At 38.8% G+C, this 18,303-nt stretch overlaps 1 protein-coding gene across 1 annotated transcript in view; it reads left to right on the forward strand.

The window, feature by feature from the left end:
- The window catches only part of PLXNA2 (plexin A2), a 275,782-nt gene that overhangs the window by 132,467 nt on the left and 125,012 nt on the right, over positions 1-18,303 (forward strand). Inside the window, exons 4-5 of the mRNA XM_018561322.1 lie at positions 2,174-2,274; positions 13,370-13,493. Of these exons, the coding sequence (XP_018416824.1) occupies positions 2,174-2,274; positions 13,370-13,493 (225 nt within the window). The remainder of the gene's footprint in view (positions 1-2,173; positions 2,275-13,369; positions 13,494-18,303) is intronic.

The raw sequence follows: 18,303 nt of genomic DNA on the forward strand, positions 1-18,303 counted from the left end.
TGGGGCTGGTAAAAGGTGGGGGGGGGGGGGGGGTTGGAGACGCTCGCTTTTTTTTTTCTCCTTTTTTTTAAAATGGCGTGCCTCCTAACATTCCTACCAGACCTAAATGCCATTTTTTTTCTTTATAAATGTCACTTTTTGCTGCACCAGCTTCTATACATTGTACAGATGAACCACTTTACAGGCAGTTTAAGGGGAATGTTGAAATCACAGCTCCTTTATAAACTGTATTTTTTATGCAAAGTGTTTTTTGCATTGATACATGTCCCCCAGGACAGTACCCAAATCCCCATACCCTTTCTATGTCCAATAACTTGCATACAAGCCTTCAAAAAGGGGACAATAGATTTTCCATGTTTGGGTCCCATATACTTTCATTGAGTTCGAATTCAAACGTTTTCCATGTTCAAAGGTTCGAATTCAATCCGGACTCGGGTGTGTTCGGCCCATCACTACCGCCAAATAGAAAGTTTGTAAGGTATTTCCTCTTCTGGGCGAATGTTTTTAAGAATATAAATAACATAAAGCAACTAGCGCTTGCTCTCAGATGAAATGGTCACTAGTATATTTTGAATAATAAGAATTATTTCTTGTGGCTTTTGGACCTTAAAGTGGAAGTTAAATGAAGACAAAAAAAAGTCCACTGGAGGAGGTGTTTGCCATAATGTACTTCATTTTGGCACAGGACCTTGCCAAGCCTGTCCACTGAGCTGTGCATGCAGGGCTCGGTGTACAGAACAAATAATGGCTCACAGACAGGTAGAGACATTTTTGGCAGAAGAGATTTACAGTCTCTTAGGTCATAAAAACCTGCTTGTTATCAGTTTATTTAATTTAACACTTCACTTCCACTTGAAAAGCAATCTATATGTATATTCCTTTGAATAATGAATCTATCTAGATCTGGGGTAGGCAACCTTGGCTCTCCAGCTGTGCTGAAATTTAAAATCCCATAAGGCTTTGCAAGCCACAGGCATGACTCCCAGAGGCAGAAGGATGATGGGACTTGTAGTTTCAGCATAGCTGGAGAGCCAAGGTTGTCTACCACTGATCTAGGATGATGCATAGGTCTTAAAAGTAAAGTGTAGTGTGTTTTCAGTGAGCACATACCTTAAGCAGTTATTACAGTATAAATTCTAAAGTATAGTTTTATTTGATGTTTACATTTATTCATTTCTCTTCTATTTATTTGTTGCTGTATTAAAAAAATTCTAAGTCGAAAACACTTTTTACAGTTATGGATAAAGTGTGGGTGTGTTGAAACCCCTATCATGTTTTTACTGTTATCTGTGCCACACTGGGGAGTGTTACCCTCTATTTTTCTCCTGGTGTCCATTGTCACCAGACCTGAAAGTGATACGAAGGTAAAGGGAAATCTTCTATTAGGCACACTTATCTCATGACCATTTCCTCTTTCTTTGGAGAGATTTCCTCTCACGTCTTGTTGAGTCACCAAAAACAAAGGTTGCATGGCTTTTAAAGCATATCTCAACCCAAAAGCAAACATTATATATTGCAGCTTACCAATTCTTAGATGTGGTGGCTGCATTACTTTTTCTTTTTTTCGGCTTTTTTTACATTATTTTCCCCTGGATATACGGGCAGTAAGTCTGTTTTTATTCACTCACTTTTGACAGACCACGCTGTCCAGCAAAAGGGACAGATAGAAGATTGAGACAAGCCATTTAACACTGACATGGGTACTTACAATAGTCAGTTTTTATTCATTTAAGTAAAACCCTTATGCCAAAAGAAAAAATAAAGAGTTGCTGTTACTGCCTAAAAGCTATTAGCAGGAGTTCAGTTTTAATTTCTTAGTCAAGTCCCTCTAAATGTGTTAGTTTTATTCACCCCCACAGTTTGACAATGCTGCTGTCCAATGGTGGTTCCAGTGCTCCTCCATAGAGTGAGGCCACGTTAAAACAGAAAGTGCATTACTGGCTCAATCACCAGGTGAAAAAAACCTAAAAGAAAAAGAATGCAGCCACCACATTTTTGTTTTTTTTGGGTTAAAATATGCTTTTTATATTCCCTACTCTGCCCAGATTGAAAATAAAGTTTTTGCCTTTATCAAGAGTTTTTATAATAACTTTTAATTTATGATATTAATTAAAATGAAGCTGATGTATTAAAAAAAGTTGGGATTTTTCATTAAGCATCTATTCTGTTTCAGGTGTCCAGAGTTCCTGTGGAGTTGTGTGAGCAATATACAACATGTAGGGAGTGCTTGAGTTCTGGGGATCCTCATTGTGGCTGGTGTGTGTTGAATAACATGTAAGTATACATACCTACTAGTCACATAAACTAATGCTGTCTAGGTTTAACTGTGAACTGCTTAGTCATAATGTTTAGGTCTACAGCCCAACATTTTTGGAAAATTAATTTCTGCAAGTCCAACTACCAAAAGTTATGGTTCTTTACCCAGTCTGGCCATATGCCATGAAATCAGTCCATTAAAGGACCACTATTGCAGAAACAAAAATTGTGTTCTGATATCTGTACATGTAATGTTAGTTTTACATACATGCCTTTTTATCCAACATGTCTTTAATAATAGATTACAATTCATTATAGATACATCTATTTCAACAATGTGGTTAAAAGATAAACAATTCTATGTATAGTTAAAGTCTCTGTATAGAGTAGTAAGACCTGAGTTAAAGACTTTTATTTGGACTTGACCCAAAATATAAAATGCTCTAGATTGACATTATGTGTTTTTATTATATCGTTGAGGTTATTAAAACCGTATCTGTGACACCCATTTTATTTGTCAGTATATACAGAATACAGTTTAGTGGGCAAAGTAATCCAGTGTTCATTGCATTTGATAAATACTGAACATAGATAAACAGATCAAATTTCAAATCTAAACAACTGTGTTGCAAATATCCAGTACTCTTAAATGTGTTCATGCAGTTTTGTGTTATCGTTGGAGAATCCTTATGAAGACCTATTCACACTTCCCGCACACTAAATGGAGAGTTGACAGTTTTGAAGAACATTGAGGGTTTTTTTTTGCTTTATCCGAAGTGTATAAAGTGTACACTCCATTCAGGTCTCCTCACAGCAGCTAGATGTGCTGCACTGGCGCTGCAGTGCGGTGACCTCCGGTGCCATCCAGTGCACTTTTAAAAATGCTGCTTGTCTGCATTATTCTGCAGAGCATATCACATCGGTATTGTGGTGTGAACACCCCTCTGATGGTGCCATTGCAGTGAAATGCATCAGAAACGCATTAAGTTGGAAAACCGTTGATTTACTGCTGCTTGCTCTCTCCATGCAGCTGAGAGAACTTTCTGATGGGATTGCCCGTATGTTCTGCCTTCAAGATCCAGCTACCTTTGTGTGAGGACTTACTGTTACAGCGTTATACATACTCCCTTTGGACACAGATTTGCTAGGCAAATAATTACGTTCAGTGCCCTATGATTACTTGCATTTTTTACACTGCATAGAGACATTCTTGGCTTAAAAGGGTTGTTACAATTGGATTTGTTTTAAGTGGCTATAGATACCGAATTAATCTGTACTATTTGGAGACAATATATACTGTATCTGGTGGATATTTGTGCAATGCCTCCTGTCATGGATTGGAGATCATTGAAACCTGCTAAGAATTCTGCTATCATATGGATTATATAACCTGAAGGGATCTTTCTAGAGGCTACCAAGGAACACAGATACAGGATCTTTTTTTGGTTGTACAGCTATTAAGCAGCAGATGTCTGAAGTGTTAGAAGGACTTTGTTCTAATCCTTAGAACAGTGGCATGAATAGTAAACCTGATGAGCACTTCCAGGCACAAACTATTGCAAACTATTGATTTCTATCTGTAATAGTCTTCTATTTCATAAGGATCATAATATCCCAGAGATTTGCGCTACCAGGGTGGACATGGATTCTATCAACAAGTCTTCTCAGAGATTATGCTAAAGTCGGTCAGTTGACCGGTATTCATATGGACATTTTGGATCAATAACCCTATAAAAGGTTGATGTGGCAAAGTGATGTGGGTGTGTGTGTATACTTATATATTGGACAATTCAATTTATATTATTTTGTTAGTATAAGAGCAAGTTGCTGATATTTTATTGAAAGTATTAGGATCTATCATTTTATTATGTAAATGGCCCCTTAATGAATCTTGATTATAAAGAACCATGGGGCACATTATTCTGTATACATTGGACAGATCTGCTTGCCCATATTAAAAGTTGAACTTCAGCTAAGCACACAATTACAATAAATATATTAATTGATTTACTGTTCTACCTGCTCTGAGGCCACCTTCACACTAACCCTTGCGATCTTATCTCTCCTTAGTTAACTACCTCCCGGCCAGCCGCTGTGTATACACGGCCTGCCGGGAGCTTCTTGGATGTAACTGGGCGTGTATACACGCGCGCGAGAATGAACATACTCTACTTAGTTAAACATGTTTACATACTCTACTCTCTGGTGCTGGGCTCCTCTGCACAAAAGGCCAACTTTCCTTTGTCAAAATATACAGGGCCAAAGTGCCAGTGTTGTAATCTTCTACTTTGTGGTCCAGGACACACCTCAACCTGTGACTAAATAATGAAGGAAAAGCATTACCCCTGATAATGTCATCTCTGCACTGTGCTCTCCTGTACAGCAAGTACATTCCCTGCATTAGACGAACAACTCAGTACAAAGAAAAATAATCTTAACTGACTCAGAGTACAACATAAAAAATGTGCCCCTCACGAGGAAATGTGAAAATTGTCATTTTCAAAAGATACAGAAATGTACTTGTTTATTCCTAATCTTGAAGTTTCATTAGTTGTTTTAATACTGCACAGTTTTTTAAAATATTCATGCTACTGTATCTTTTAACTGTAAAATCTATTAGGTTGGGTATCGAGCCTCTTAGAGATCAGACAGTTTTTTTCTATTAACTATAAATAAGAAAGAAAGGTGATAAAACCCTGAAAAAAATGCTTTCATAGAGCTAGAGTAACAACCTTCACTTAGCATTTATACACCCAATAAAAACCACAATATTACAGAGACTTTTAGGAGAACATTAGGTGAACAGCATGTGAACTAAACTATGTTTCTACACAAAAATAAACCTATTGTAGCCATTTCTTTTGCCTAAAGTGCCCTTTCACATAATGATATTATATTCTTTCACCAGCTTTGCTTAAAATGAACCATTTGCACAGCCTAAATACATGTATAGATCTGTACATCAAAATGGCTTTTTCTGCCATGTAGGGTCGCTGGTCACTGGATCCTCCGTTCAAGGACTATATTAATGCAATAAAATAATAAATACATTGTATTTAGGCATATTCAGTTTGTAGGAAAAAAAACATTATAAATACACCATTTTTTTTTATTATTGTAGTGGTAGCAATAATTTTTCATAAATGGTTGTCATTCGGAAAAATTAATATAAAACATGCAATATTATATATAAATGAGTAATTAACTTTTACCTACAAATGGGGAATCTTGTTCAGAGAACCATAACATCGGATAACTTTTATTTAGTACTTCCTGTTTCAGCAAATTGACAACATGATCATATGACTTCTAAAATGAATTCAGACACGCCCACATTTTGGGGAAATACTCTGACAGCACTCAGATAATAACAGTGCTAAGGATCTAATACAGTGCAAAGCTGGCACCAAAGCTTTAAAGGAGGTATTTCGGAATCACTCATTTAGGGACATAGTATAGAAGTAATTCTGAGACAACTGAATAAAACTATTGCTCACAGATTAGTCACTAGCATACAAAGTTGTTAGCCAGCCAGATATTACACCTCCCTCTGTTTTTTACTAGTCTCCTAGAAGAATTGACATCATCTTTCCTCTGAAAGAAGCAAACCCTTTTCACTAGATGTTGTACTTATTTTTATCAAGACGGTTTTCTATAAGTAAGTTTCTTTGATACTGCACAGCTAAGAGTGCTCACTTTTGCAGTTCTCTGGATTATTTGGCACTTGGCATAGCCTTGAAGGATGTACCCAGACCCTGCTGTGAGGAAGTGATGGGGTCAGCCTGTAATGTGACCTGCAGACACTGGGATTTTCTTGGTCGCTTTCAAGACATTAAGTGTACTGAGTTAGTCCCAGAGCACTTTACAGTCTAGGACTGTGATACAACCGTCTGGTGGAATCCTGTCACTGAAGACTCCTTAGTGAGTATGCCCACCAGAGGGTTGAAGGATGTTGGGTATGTCCTTGCACTTTTTAATGTGTTATGCGGGCCCCTTTTTTTTTTATTTTGTAGCATGCATCCTCGATTGCATTGCACCATTCTGCCTTCTGCATGCATCGCCAAAATTGTACAGCGTGCAAACTCTTAATACTTCTCCTGCTCGTGAAGTGAACACACCACCCGATGCTTGCAAGGTATTGACCTTGTCCTCCTTGCTGCTGCCTACTACAACCTGTTTTGTATAGTGACTGGCCTAATCCTGGTAAACTGTTTCCACCAAGTGTTTTGCTCAGCAATATCCTATTGAGGAGTTCCTTAAGAAGTGCACCACTTCGACAGCCCCATTCTCCACTGTAAGGTCTAAGCTCAATTGGATTATGGCTCATGAGCAGCTACACGGTATCCTGCAGGACAGACGCGCAGTTTGGGAACCCTGGCTGAGCTATACAGGTATCTCAAGTCCTCCTTAAACACCAACCCACCTGCTTGGGATAACTAATTTTTATGGCATCCAGGGATCTAGAGCCTATACTCTTTTCCTTCTACTCTTCACTTCTTATTCCCTTCCTCCTCCTCTTCTTTGTGTTTTTTTTTTCTTGTTCTCCAATGACATGTATGACCTCGTTAGCAAAAACAGATATGACATAAGTCAAAATGTTGATCTATTACTGTGAGCTTTATTGAAGGATGATGCAATTTATTTTCTATTTCCCAAGAACACAGTTGACTGTTAGTTCAGTATTATGGTGTACTGAGCCAACGGCCTTAAGGTTCTTGCACAGTGAAGATGATGGGGGTGGTACTGTCTAGATTCAGTTGTTTACATGCCTTAATTTTTGTATTGTACATGTTGATGCAACAAACTATTTCTATTTAGAAAATGGTACGAAACAAAAAACTTTGAAAGCAAAGAAGTGCACCACTCCCATGGAGCTGACCATCTCTTGCCTTTCAGTGGAAGTAAATTCACAAAAATGTTTGGAGGCAGGGATTTATGTCAGAAGCCGTTCCTTCTGCCCCATAAAAAAAAAAAAAAAAATCATCTCATCCCCTTGCGTTTCTTTCTATTTTCTACATACATACATTTTCTACATACACACATCTTAGAGATGCACTTTGATAACATCTCTAAGATGTCATGAATGGCCCTGACGCTGGGGATGATGTCATTTCTGTGTGCACCTGCAGGAAATAAATCATCAGTGGTCACCCAATGGCCAAAGAGGATGCTTGGAAACCTGAAAGTGTTGACGGCGGAGATGGCAGAAGGGGACAGACACAGAGTACTGTCAGATCAATCTGACAGTACTAGAGAAGGGCAGCCACTACTGAGGGCAACTTGTAGATAAAACATGTAGGGTTGGGCTACACACTGTGAGGTAGGACACACCAGGAGGATTGCAGTTGTGCTCACAGAGCTTCTTGGATAGCATGCCATAATGCTTCAATACAAGTCTGTGTTTTTTAAGCCTGGGTGCAGGTTTTAGCACTGCGTAATGTGGGTATTTTGGCTTCTTTTTTAATTATTTTAATAACATCATACTACACTATCTCTGCATCATTTTATATGAATTGGCCGGATCTCTGTGGATTACCTTCCTGGATAATCTTCTTCAATATACTGCACTCAATGACCTTTTCTAATAATAGAAGGTCACATGCTAGGGGTGAGTGCAATTCCATTTGAGTGGTGACACAGGGTGGAAACTACAGATGGAAAGCTAATTATTCGTTCACAAGGTGATGGATTACGGTTGCCGTTTGTATATCCAGGATTGTCATTTACCATGGAGTATACGTTGATATAAAGTTGCCACTTTAGATGGTGGTCTAATCATCACAAACAACAACAGGGCTTGGAGAACAAAGTGCCTGGAAGCTAAGTGGCGTTAAAACATTTGATTTGAACTGTTTGGGATATATTAAGTGCTTGATTTTTGGTATACTTGTTGTCTCTGCTTCCTTCCTTCCTTTTTAGACCCTTTTTTTAGTATTTAAAAACTCTTTTTCCTTTTCTGTCAGTTTATCACAAACTTTAACTTTAACACACTGTTACACTTACCTTGATGTACCAGGAATGTAATACACACACACACACACACATGGATATATAGATACATAGATGGATATATAGATATATATATTTATCTATATATATATATATATATATATATATATATAGATATATATATATATATTGTTTTGGGAGTGAGCACTCATACATTATTGATGCACCTTGCACTTTGTGTATTATAAAAATTAAGCTTGGAGGCACTTTGATCTATTTGTTAACATTTAAGCACTTTGATACACAGTTTAAGATTGAGTTATAAGCACTTTGATTTAATGCTGTTATTCTGCATTTTGCAGGTACATTTTATTGTGGCATATAGATTCCTTGCATTCATTTTTTTAGATATGTATGCACTTTGCACTTTTAGCTTGGAGTGGGGGAATAGCGCTGTCATTTTACATTTACATTATTATCTTTTTGATATTTAATCAGCAGCTTAAGTTTAGATATATTTCTTAGGATTGTTATTTAGAGCGCTGTATATATTTATATACATTAGGGCAAAAACCCACCCTTCACACCGCAGTTGTACTGCTTTAGCAAAACTCTAACTGTTCCTGTTGAGGACATTCCAGTGTTCAAAGATTCTGTGGACAAAAGACTGGAAGCCCTTTCTAAGGCCTTATTTGTCCTAGCAGGCACATCCCTGCATCCTGTCAATGCGGCTATGCCTTTCTGCTAGACCTTGGGTGTATAGTCCAAAGATATGGCCAGAGCTCTTGGATCTATTTTAACTGATAACCCAGTTCTCTAACTGTGGGAGCTCATGCGTGCCACCCTGCACTACTGTTTTTATGGAGTTGTGGATATTATACACTTGATATCCAGGATGGGTCTCCTATCCATTTACATGCACAGGACCCTTTAGCTCAAATGCTGGTCTGTGGAACATAAGTGCTAAAAACACCTATTGCATATGACATTTGATAGTGAATGACTCTTTGGTTGCATTAAATATATAAATTAATACAACAATATTAAAAAATAGCTATACGAATTGTTTGTAATATTTATTCATAGTCATTAAAGCTTTTTATAATGTAGCATTGATTTATATATTTTTGCTATACAGTATATCATTTTTTGCACTGGTTATTATTCATATAAGTTTTTCATATAGTTTATTCATTGGTAGTGGATGATTTGAGAGAATCACTCTTATTGGATAAATAGAGATAAACATGGCACATTTTTTTTATTTTACACATTGTCCAACAGACTGTTCAATTTCTACAGAGGTTCAACTGGATCCTGAACCTCCAGAAGTCGGTGCTGGGAACCGACTCATTGCTTGGAATATATCGGCCTTCTTTTAGATCCTACCCTGTCCAGGGTTTTAATTTTGCAAGACAAACTCCTGACTCTTCATTCCCATGTTCCCAGAACAGAAGCCATCCAACCCTATGCTTCTGCATAAGGTTTCTGAGCGTAATAATTACCTCCTTAAAGACATTGCTTTATGCCCAATTCCACTCGAGATCTTTGCAACCCAACATCCTGGCTGCATTGGACAAGAAGGCACATTCTCTGGAGAGTTCCATGCACCTACCATTCAAGACCAGATTATCCCTGGTCTGCTGGCTCATGAATCCTGCCCTGGAGTCAGGGAAATCCTTCCTTCCACTGGTCTGGAGGATTCTCATGATGTATGACAGCCTGACAGGTTGGAGAGAAGTCCAGGACACAGACCACAGATGTGCTACTTGGAAATCATCAGACTCCCCGCTGGTTCTCTATGGGCACTTCCAGATCTGTAGTCTACAGGACCAATCTACCACCCTGCTGCACGGTCACTGGATTTAACGGCATGACTGTTGAAGCCCAGGTACCAAAAGATAGAGGTCTATTGGACTATGTTATTTCTACACTCCTGAAAGCTAGTTAATTCACTTCTCGCAAGGTCTACCATCGCACTTGGAAGGTGTGCTTAGTTTGGTATGAGGCAAGAATTTCACTCCAGGAAATACTCCGCAGGACGCATTCTGACCTTTCTGCAGTCTAGTCTCAATCAACGTTTGGCCTTAAGCGCCATCAGAGGTTAAATCTCTGTTCTAGCAATTATCTTTCAAAGACCACTTGCCTCTCATTGTTTGGTGGAAGGCTTTGTACACGGCGTGCTCACTTAGTTTTATCTGTATGTCTGCCTGTCACTCCTTTCTGGTTATGTTGATCCTTCCAAAACCACCATTTGAACTGTAGGAAATATTTATCTGTCTACACTCACCCACAAGGTTGCATTTTCATTGCCATCACCTCTTGCTAGGCTAGCTTTCAAGTCTTGAGGCTTAGGTCCTCCTTTCTTTCCAAGATGGCTTCTTCCTTTCATTTTTACCAGAACATTGCACTTTCTTCCCTCTGTCCTGCTTCAGTTCCTCCAAAAGATATTTCCCTCCACTGTATGGATGGTAGTACATGCTGTTCAAGTTTACTTCTGTTAGCTTCTCTATCAGACTGGATGACCCTTTTCGTCATTCCCAAAGGTCCTTTTAATGGACTAGCTAACTTGCATTCCACTATTTCCAGGTGGTTTAGGCAAATTATAATTCAAGCCTCTAGCCTTAAGAGTAACGTTCCACTTTTTCCTGTCAAGGCATACTCCAATTTATCAGGTAGTGCATCTTGGGCTTTTCAGCATCAGGCATCTGTCTCTCAGATTTGCAAAGCTGCCACCTGGTGTTCTGTTCACACATTTGTTAAAGGAGAACTATGGGGTCAGTGTTTTTCCCCATAGTTCTCCTTAGGGTAACGGGAGGACACAAACTAGCGTCCTCCCGTTACCCTAAGCTCAGTATACCGCGAGCTGTAGCTCGCGGTATACTGAGACGCCAGAGCGGATCCCGACTTAGACGCCGGGATCCGCCCAGCTGCGTGAGTGACAGCTGGCTCTGCCTATCTAGAGGCAGAGCCAGCTGTACCCGCCCCCTCCCCCGTCCGTTCCGCTGGTCAGCGCTGGCAGATCAGAGGGGAATCCAGCCCCTCCCCCTGTCACGGCAGAGAGCCATGACAGGATCGAGAGGTGAGCGAACCCGGTATGTGTTCGCTCACCTTCCGATCTACTGAGCCGACCTGTGACAGTCTCATTGTCACAGGTCGGCTAGAACTATGAGGCGAGTGAAAAGCACTCACCTCATAGTTCTCCTTTAAGTTCTGGCATGTGTATATTCAGGCCTCATCTAATGGTGGTTTTGAACAAAAGGTCCTTCAGGCAATGCTGGGAGCTTCCTCTACCCTCAGTGTTAACATTTTAGGGTTTTGTTGTGCTTTTTTTTTTTTTAGCATTTGTTTATGGTGTTGCCCACCTCTCAGTTGGACTGCTTTTGGACATCCCAGTTGACTCTAAATTAGTTCTACATAGTGTCTCTTACAGAAGGATTTAAGAAAACAAAATTTTTTACTTAATGCAAAATCCTTTTCTGGGAGTTCATTAAGGGACACAGGTCCCAACCTTCAGTCTTATGATCTACTCCTAATACTGCTTTTCCAAAAAACTGAAGCATAATGTGAGTGGGAAGGGGTCATACCTGGCTTACTAACAGCTTTGTTTGCCACTGCCCAGTCTATTGTGAACAGCAGTTTAATCCAGTTCTCAAATTTGTTTCTACCCTGTGTCCTTTAATGAACTCCAAGAAAAGGATTTTATGGTAAGTCAAACTCCTGTTTTGTTTTGGACAAAATAGTAAAAATGTCATATTGTGACATTTCAGATGACAGACCATCTTGCCTCAAGCGTAAAGCACAAATGGAATTTGTGTAATCAATTATTGCAAATTATACAATTTGCACCTGCCAATACTTAATCACTAAAAAAAAAGAAATAAAAACCAATGCAACAAGCTCAGCTTCTCTGCCTGTTACATGGTATCGGGTGGAAATAAAAATGGACATAACTAAGCACAGGGTTCCATAGATGAGCAGCATTTAAGCTCATCCAAACAGAGGGTAAGGCCTATACAGCACATGTGTTTAAAGTAAATGTTTAGTGGTTTTGTATGCGCTTTTTCTTTCTTGAGTGACTGAAATATAAATATGTTGCTTTTCTTTAGACCGGTAAATTAAATATGTGACTGTTTTGGATTTTCATATTTAGCTAGCAGGTGGTGCTCTAGGGTCCTTTTCACATATCTTAAAGGCTCTCCATTGCTCCTCTGTTGGAAAAACAAGCCTATTGTTTTCATAGTTCTGTAGCTCAAACGTAAGTGCTACTGTACATCTGATTGCTGTCTATAGTCTATGTATCTATTTGAGCTGTCCTTATCTAAGAGAATCTGATAACTAATGTATGAATTATTAAAGCCTTGGGAAATCTTTTTTTCATGTAATATTACAAGGTGTGAATAGGCACTTCATCATGGTACTATTTTTTTCTGCCATGTATCTAGGAAAGGTGGAATAATTATCCACCTCAAAGTTTTGTCTTATGATAACAAAATCACAAAACATTTATTCAGCAGCTAGCATGCTAGTGTTTTGATATATGTTTATTTATGCCTAGTTATCTTAGGATCCCCATTGATAGGGAATTTCTTCTCTTAGAATGAGCTGCAGGTGGGAGATTTTTCGATCATCCATTGAATGTCTACAAGACTTATCATCAACTTACGCCTTTATCCTGCAGACTTTCAGATGTGGGACATGTGACAAAGATCATTATTTTTTGCACGGAATGATAATCAGCACTTTCAACATTAGCAAATGCCTATCATCACTCAAAAATTACCTTCAAGACTTGCTCAAGCCAGTTGCTTGAGAATATAAAATATTGTACAGCAGTTATAGTCCTTGCCATTATTTCTTGTGTAACAGATTATTCTTGTTGCTTTTGCAGGGGCAGGCAACCTTGGCACTCCAGATGCTGTGGAACTACAAGTCCCATGAGGCATTGCAAAACTCTGCCAGCCACAGGCATGAATCCCAGAGGCAGAGAGATTATGGGATTTTTAGATTTACACAGCTAGAGTTCTGTGGTTGCCTGCCCCTGTGTTATTGCATATATGTGTTTGCCTAATGTAACAAACTTCTATTAATGAGTGAATTAATTTTTTTTTACAAACTGTATTTATGTATCAGTAAAATATGTATTTTAACTTTGTGCTCCTAGGTGTTCTCGGAAGGATAAATGTGAACGAGCAGGGGAACCTTCCCGATTTGCAGCTAATATAGATCGATGTGTTAAGGTTACCGTAAACCCCAACAGCCTTCCGGTTTCTGAGCACAGCCTTCCGGTAAGTGCAAGGCATATGGAGGGACTAGAAATAAGTACACATGTAGTCTCAATAGATGCAGATAATGATTTTTAAATGTTTTTATTACAGTATTAATGGAATTCTCCTGAAAACGTTTACTGCATCAAATAATTGTAATCAAGGCATGTATTGGGGGCGTATGTATACTTACCCCCAGTTAGTGTGGAGAGTAAGTGTTAGAGTTAAAATAAAGTTACATAGTTAATAATGCTGAATAAAGGACAATTTCAGCAAGTTCAGCCTCTCACAGAGAATTCAGATTTTTGTACTTAATGTAAAATCTTTTTTTGGAGGGACACAGAGATGTAGTAATTCTTGGGCAAATGGATTATAATACCACCTTCAGGAGGTTTTGACACTGGCAAACAAAAAAACGTTAAGCCAGCCCCCTTATAATCCCGCTTCCAACTGTCATGAGGCAAATGGGGTTATACAGGGGCTGGCATAAGTGTTAGTTTGACAGACAATGTATGGACCAAAGAACAACACTGAACAGTTGGGGGTCAATGTAGAATACCCATAACTCTTGACTTCAGGTAAAAGGTATATTCAAAACATAACAGTCCTCTCAATAGCAATATTAAGAAAGAGAGGAAGTGAAATCTTTGTTGTCAAACAAGAAGGGTAGAGTACCGAGTCCCTTTTAAGAAAGAGGTGTAGAGATCCACACACCTAAGTAAAAAGGTATGCTAAGCGAGGATATATTGTAATGCAACATATTTACGGGGACCTCAAGACATAAAGAATGAAAAATAGTCCTCCCTTATTTTGCTAGGATCTCCTACTAAATTTTGACAGTATGGTCACCTTGGCTAGAGTACATACATCTTGAGGGTACTCCTGATCCTTTGTTGTGTCTTTAGGGTGGCCATAGAGAACAGCCCTTAAATGCGGAGGGTTGGAGGTAACACTACTGTTTTTGTCTGCTTCTGTTCTATGCCCCCACCAACACACACACCCACACCACCACCATTGCTCTCTTTCTTTGCTGGAGCAATCTCTTCTTTCTTTACACTCTTATTTTAATTTTTAGTTGACTTGTTTTCATATTCTCTTTCTGTAGTTACCTGGGATTTTTCTGCATATTTTTTTGTTATACTGAATTGCTACTATAAACAGTATGCCTGTCCTGTACACATCATCTAATTGTAGGTGGCAGGATACAGGGGGAGCATCTCACCTTTTTTCTTTTTTTGTTTATGGTGACTAAATTCCTCAGTGTCATTCCTTTTCCTTTTTGGTTCCTTATGGGGATCTTTGGTTTTGCATTTGTACCTTTTTAACTGGTTGCTATGCAGTATATGTATGCTGAGCCATTGTGTTGTTTGTATGCCTTTTTTACTAGTGTATTTGTTTAATCATGTGCTCTTTTTCCTCCTCTTCTCTGTATTCATGTTTTCTGGTGTTAATAAAATTATTGTGAAAAAAAGAGTGACCTTCCAACTGTGATAGTAACAATAAAACCTGAATACTTTGATATAGACAAGAAAGGGGATCTTTCTTCCCACACCTAGGTCTTGGAAAATAAAAATAGAAGTGGGAGTCGGCTTAAAAGATGGAGATTACAGTACAACTTGGGAAGCTGTCGGTTCCATAGAAGCAGGCCTAAAAGTAGAAAAGGGACATTTTGTCAAAAATTTTGCTTCTGCAATTCATGTTAAAAGATAAAATAGTACTAAGGGACAGTACAAAAAGGAAGTATGTTAATAAAGTTCCCATTAATCCCAGATTAAAAGGGTGTTTTTTGCATACTATTTCTAAACTGATGTTTTTTACTATATGGATGCTATTTTTGTTTTGCAACTAAACAATATATTAGAGAGAATTTCCAGAGCATAGAGAGTATGGGTTGGTTAGCTTTTACAGCCCTGCTTAGTTGCCTCAGATCGTATTAACATGGGACCTGGAGCAGTGTGAGGAGAAATATTCACACATAGCACATAGCAAAAACTTGCAGTGCCTTTATATATTGTGCATCCCACACTAATGGTGAGCTCAGAGGAAGTGCTGTATGTGCACAATGAGATTTGAGAGTGCTATAATACCCACACTGCCAGAACTGCTTTACTGTACTAGAGTACCAAGACTCAGGCTAGTGAAGGAAACATAGTTATTACACTGGCCTCTGCTAGTTTGTTTGTTTTTTTTTTTCTTTCTTTTGCTCTGTCTTACTTGTTCTATGCTGTCCATTTGTTTTTCTCTTTTTATATAATGTCAGAGGTGGAGACAATTATAAGGTGCCTGTAGGGAGCATAAATGTTTATGTACTATTCTGTAAAGGTGCAGAAATTTAAAACTTTCATCTGTCACCCAGTTTTGTTCCCCTAGTTTGTATGAGAAATGTATGTGTTTAGCCCCCATATGCACAACATTAATAAACCTTAAACTTCATTTACCATGTACCCTTTTCAGCCAACCAGTCAACTCAGCTTGTAAGTCAGAGAAACCTTGAAAGGTCTATATACTACTACCATGTTTTGTGTCCACTGCAGGCATAGTAATGGTGCTTTTGAAACCAAATGCTATAGAATTCAATTTAAAAATAGTTTCAACAGTAACAGTGCTGAGACTTAACCTTGGTTTACATCACTCTTACAACCAGAGACTATTCATGGTATAAATCATTATTTATGACTTTCTTGGTTCAGTCTTTAAAGGAGAACTATGAGGTGAGTGCCTTTCACTCACCTCATAGTTCTAGCTGACCTGTGACAATGAGACTGTCACAGGTCGGCTCAGTAGATCGAGAAGTGAGCGAACACATACCGGCGTTCGCTCACCTCTCGATCTTGTCACGGCTCTCTGCCGTGACAGGGGAGGGGCTGGATTCTCCCCGCTCCGATCCGCCAGCGCTGACTGGCGCATCAGATGGGGAGGGTACCGCTGGCTCTGCCTCTAGATAGGCAGAGCCAGCTGTCACTTACGCAGCTGGGCGGATCCAGACATAATTGTCGGGATCCGCTTCAGCTGCGGCGTCTCAGATGTACTGTGGCGTCTCAGTATACCGCGAGCTATGGCTCGCGGTATACTGAGCTTAGGGTGACGTGAGGACGCTAGTTTGTGTCCTCCCGTTACCCTAAGGAGAACTATGGGGAAAAGCCTTAACCCCATTGTTCTCTTTTAAGCCAATTTTCTGGACATTTACAGATTGAATTTTCTAAGCTTTTAGATCATACACATTAGCCGTCTATAGATTTAGATTTGTAAATAGTAGATTTGTCAAAAGCTTAAGCAATGTCCAAATATACTACACCCATAGCCACCCCTTTTTACATGGTTCTTGTTTCTCATAAAAGGAAACCCAGATAGCAAGCAATTGAGCTGCAAGTTGACTTGCAATGACTTGCTAAACTATTGCAGACTTGCCGAGCTTCACAATTTTGTTGCACAATTACAGCAAGTCTGCATTGCAAGTCTCCAGATCAACGTGCTTTGCAAAAGTGCCGTACACTTGCAGAGCTTTTGCTAAGACCTGCAGGACTCTTGCTGTAGATTTGCCAACCAATTTTGCTATAAATTCAAAAAGTGTCAACTAGAACTTGTGCTGCAAGTGTTCTGTAAGTCTACAACTTGCCAGGAATTTGTGCAGCAAGTTAACAAGAAATACAATTTAACCCTGCCACAAGTTTGTGGCAAGTTATCCTTGCTATCTGGGAAATGTGTTGTTTGATGATCTCTGTCTTTTCTAAATCCATGCTGGCTATGGATTATGGTGATTTCTATGAGATATTATATCCGGTCTTTTAGCAGTCCTTCAATGTCTTCTCTACAACAACAGTTAAACATGCAGGTCTGTAGTTACTTGGTAAAGACTATGATCCTGATGCCAGTGAGTTGGCACCAAGCCAATTATTAGTTTACAAAATTATCTGGGAATAAACATGGTGAATGTTGCTCCAATCCACATAATCTGTTAATCGCAAACAGGTGTTTATTGCATAATTGGAGCTAGGAGGTGTTATTAACCTGCCCAGAGAGAGGTGCTAAAACAGCATTGTATGTGGCAGAAAATAGATGCCTCAACCACATGTGGCAGACAATAGATGTCTCACCCCTGCCTCTATTTAAGCTTGGCTTCTCCATTTTACATAAATGTTTGCCAGACTGTTCTTTCACATGATTCTTTGTATTCAAATGGTGAAAGTGTTCTAAAATGTTATATTTTATTTATTGTTTTAGATTTTTTAACTCTATAAGTAGCAGCATATGTTTTTAATGTAGCCTTCTATGCCTTTGTTGAAGTGAATAATTTGTGTAATGTGTTAACATAAAATCAAATTGAAATGCTAAGGGATTTATTTAAAAAATGTTTTCATGCAATAGTCACACAGGATTTACACATTGTCCCAAAAGAATCTCATTAGAAAACCATGTAACTCTTGTGGAAAAACATGTATAATTAGACACCTAAATTATGTTCTGAGTCTTTTATTGAAAATGCTTCATCACAATCTTTGTGTAAGTGATGTGGCCTTTAGCACTGGGAAATTTGCTCTCCTAAAATGAAGCCTTTTAGTCTTTCCAGTATATGCGTGTTGTAATATGGTTACTATTTTCCAGATTTTCTTCATATGAACATTTCCAATAAGCTCTGCATTGTGTTAGGTTAACAGACCCAACAGAGCTTCCTACTTTGGGCTTCTATAAACTGTCCCATACAATTAGCCTAGAATACATTGTTGCCCTTTGACTGTAACAGTAATGTCTTTACACCAGTCAGTTATTACCAGCTTGTCAAGCCTTTTCTATTTCTGTCAGGAGCTGAGCCTCTGCCTCCTCATTAAACCTG

Source organism: Nanorana parkeri, unplaced genomic scaffold, assembly GCF_000935625.1.
Source record: "Nanorana parkeri isolate BGI_ZX_2015 unplaced genomic scaffold, ASM93562v1 scaffold516, whole genome shotgun sequence".
NCBI classification, from domain to species: Eukaryota; Metazoa; Chordata; class Amphibia; order Anura; family Dicroglossidae; genus Nanorana; species Nanorana parkeri.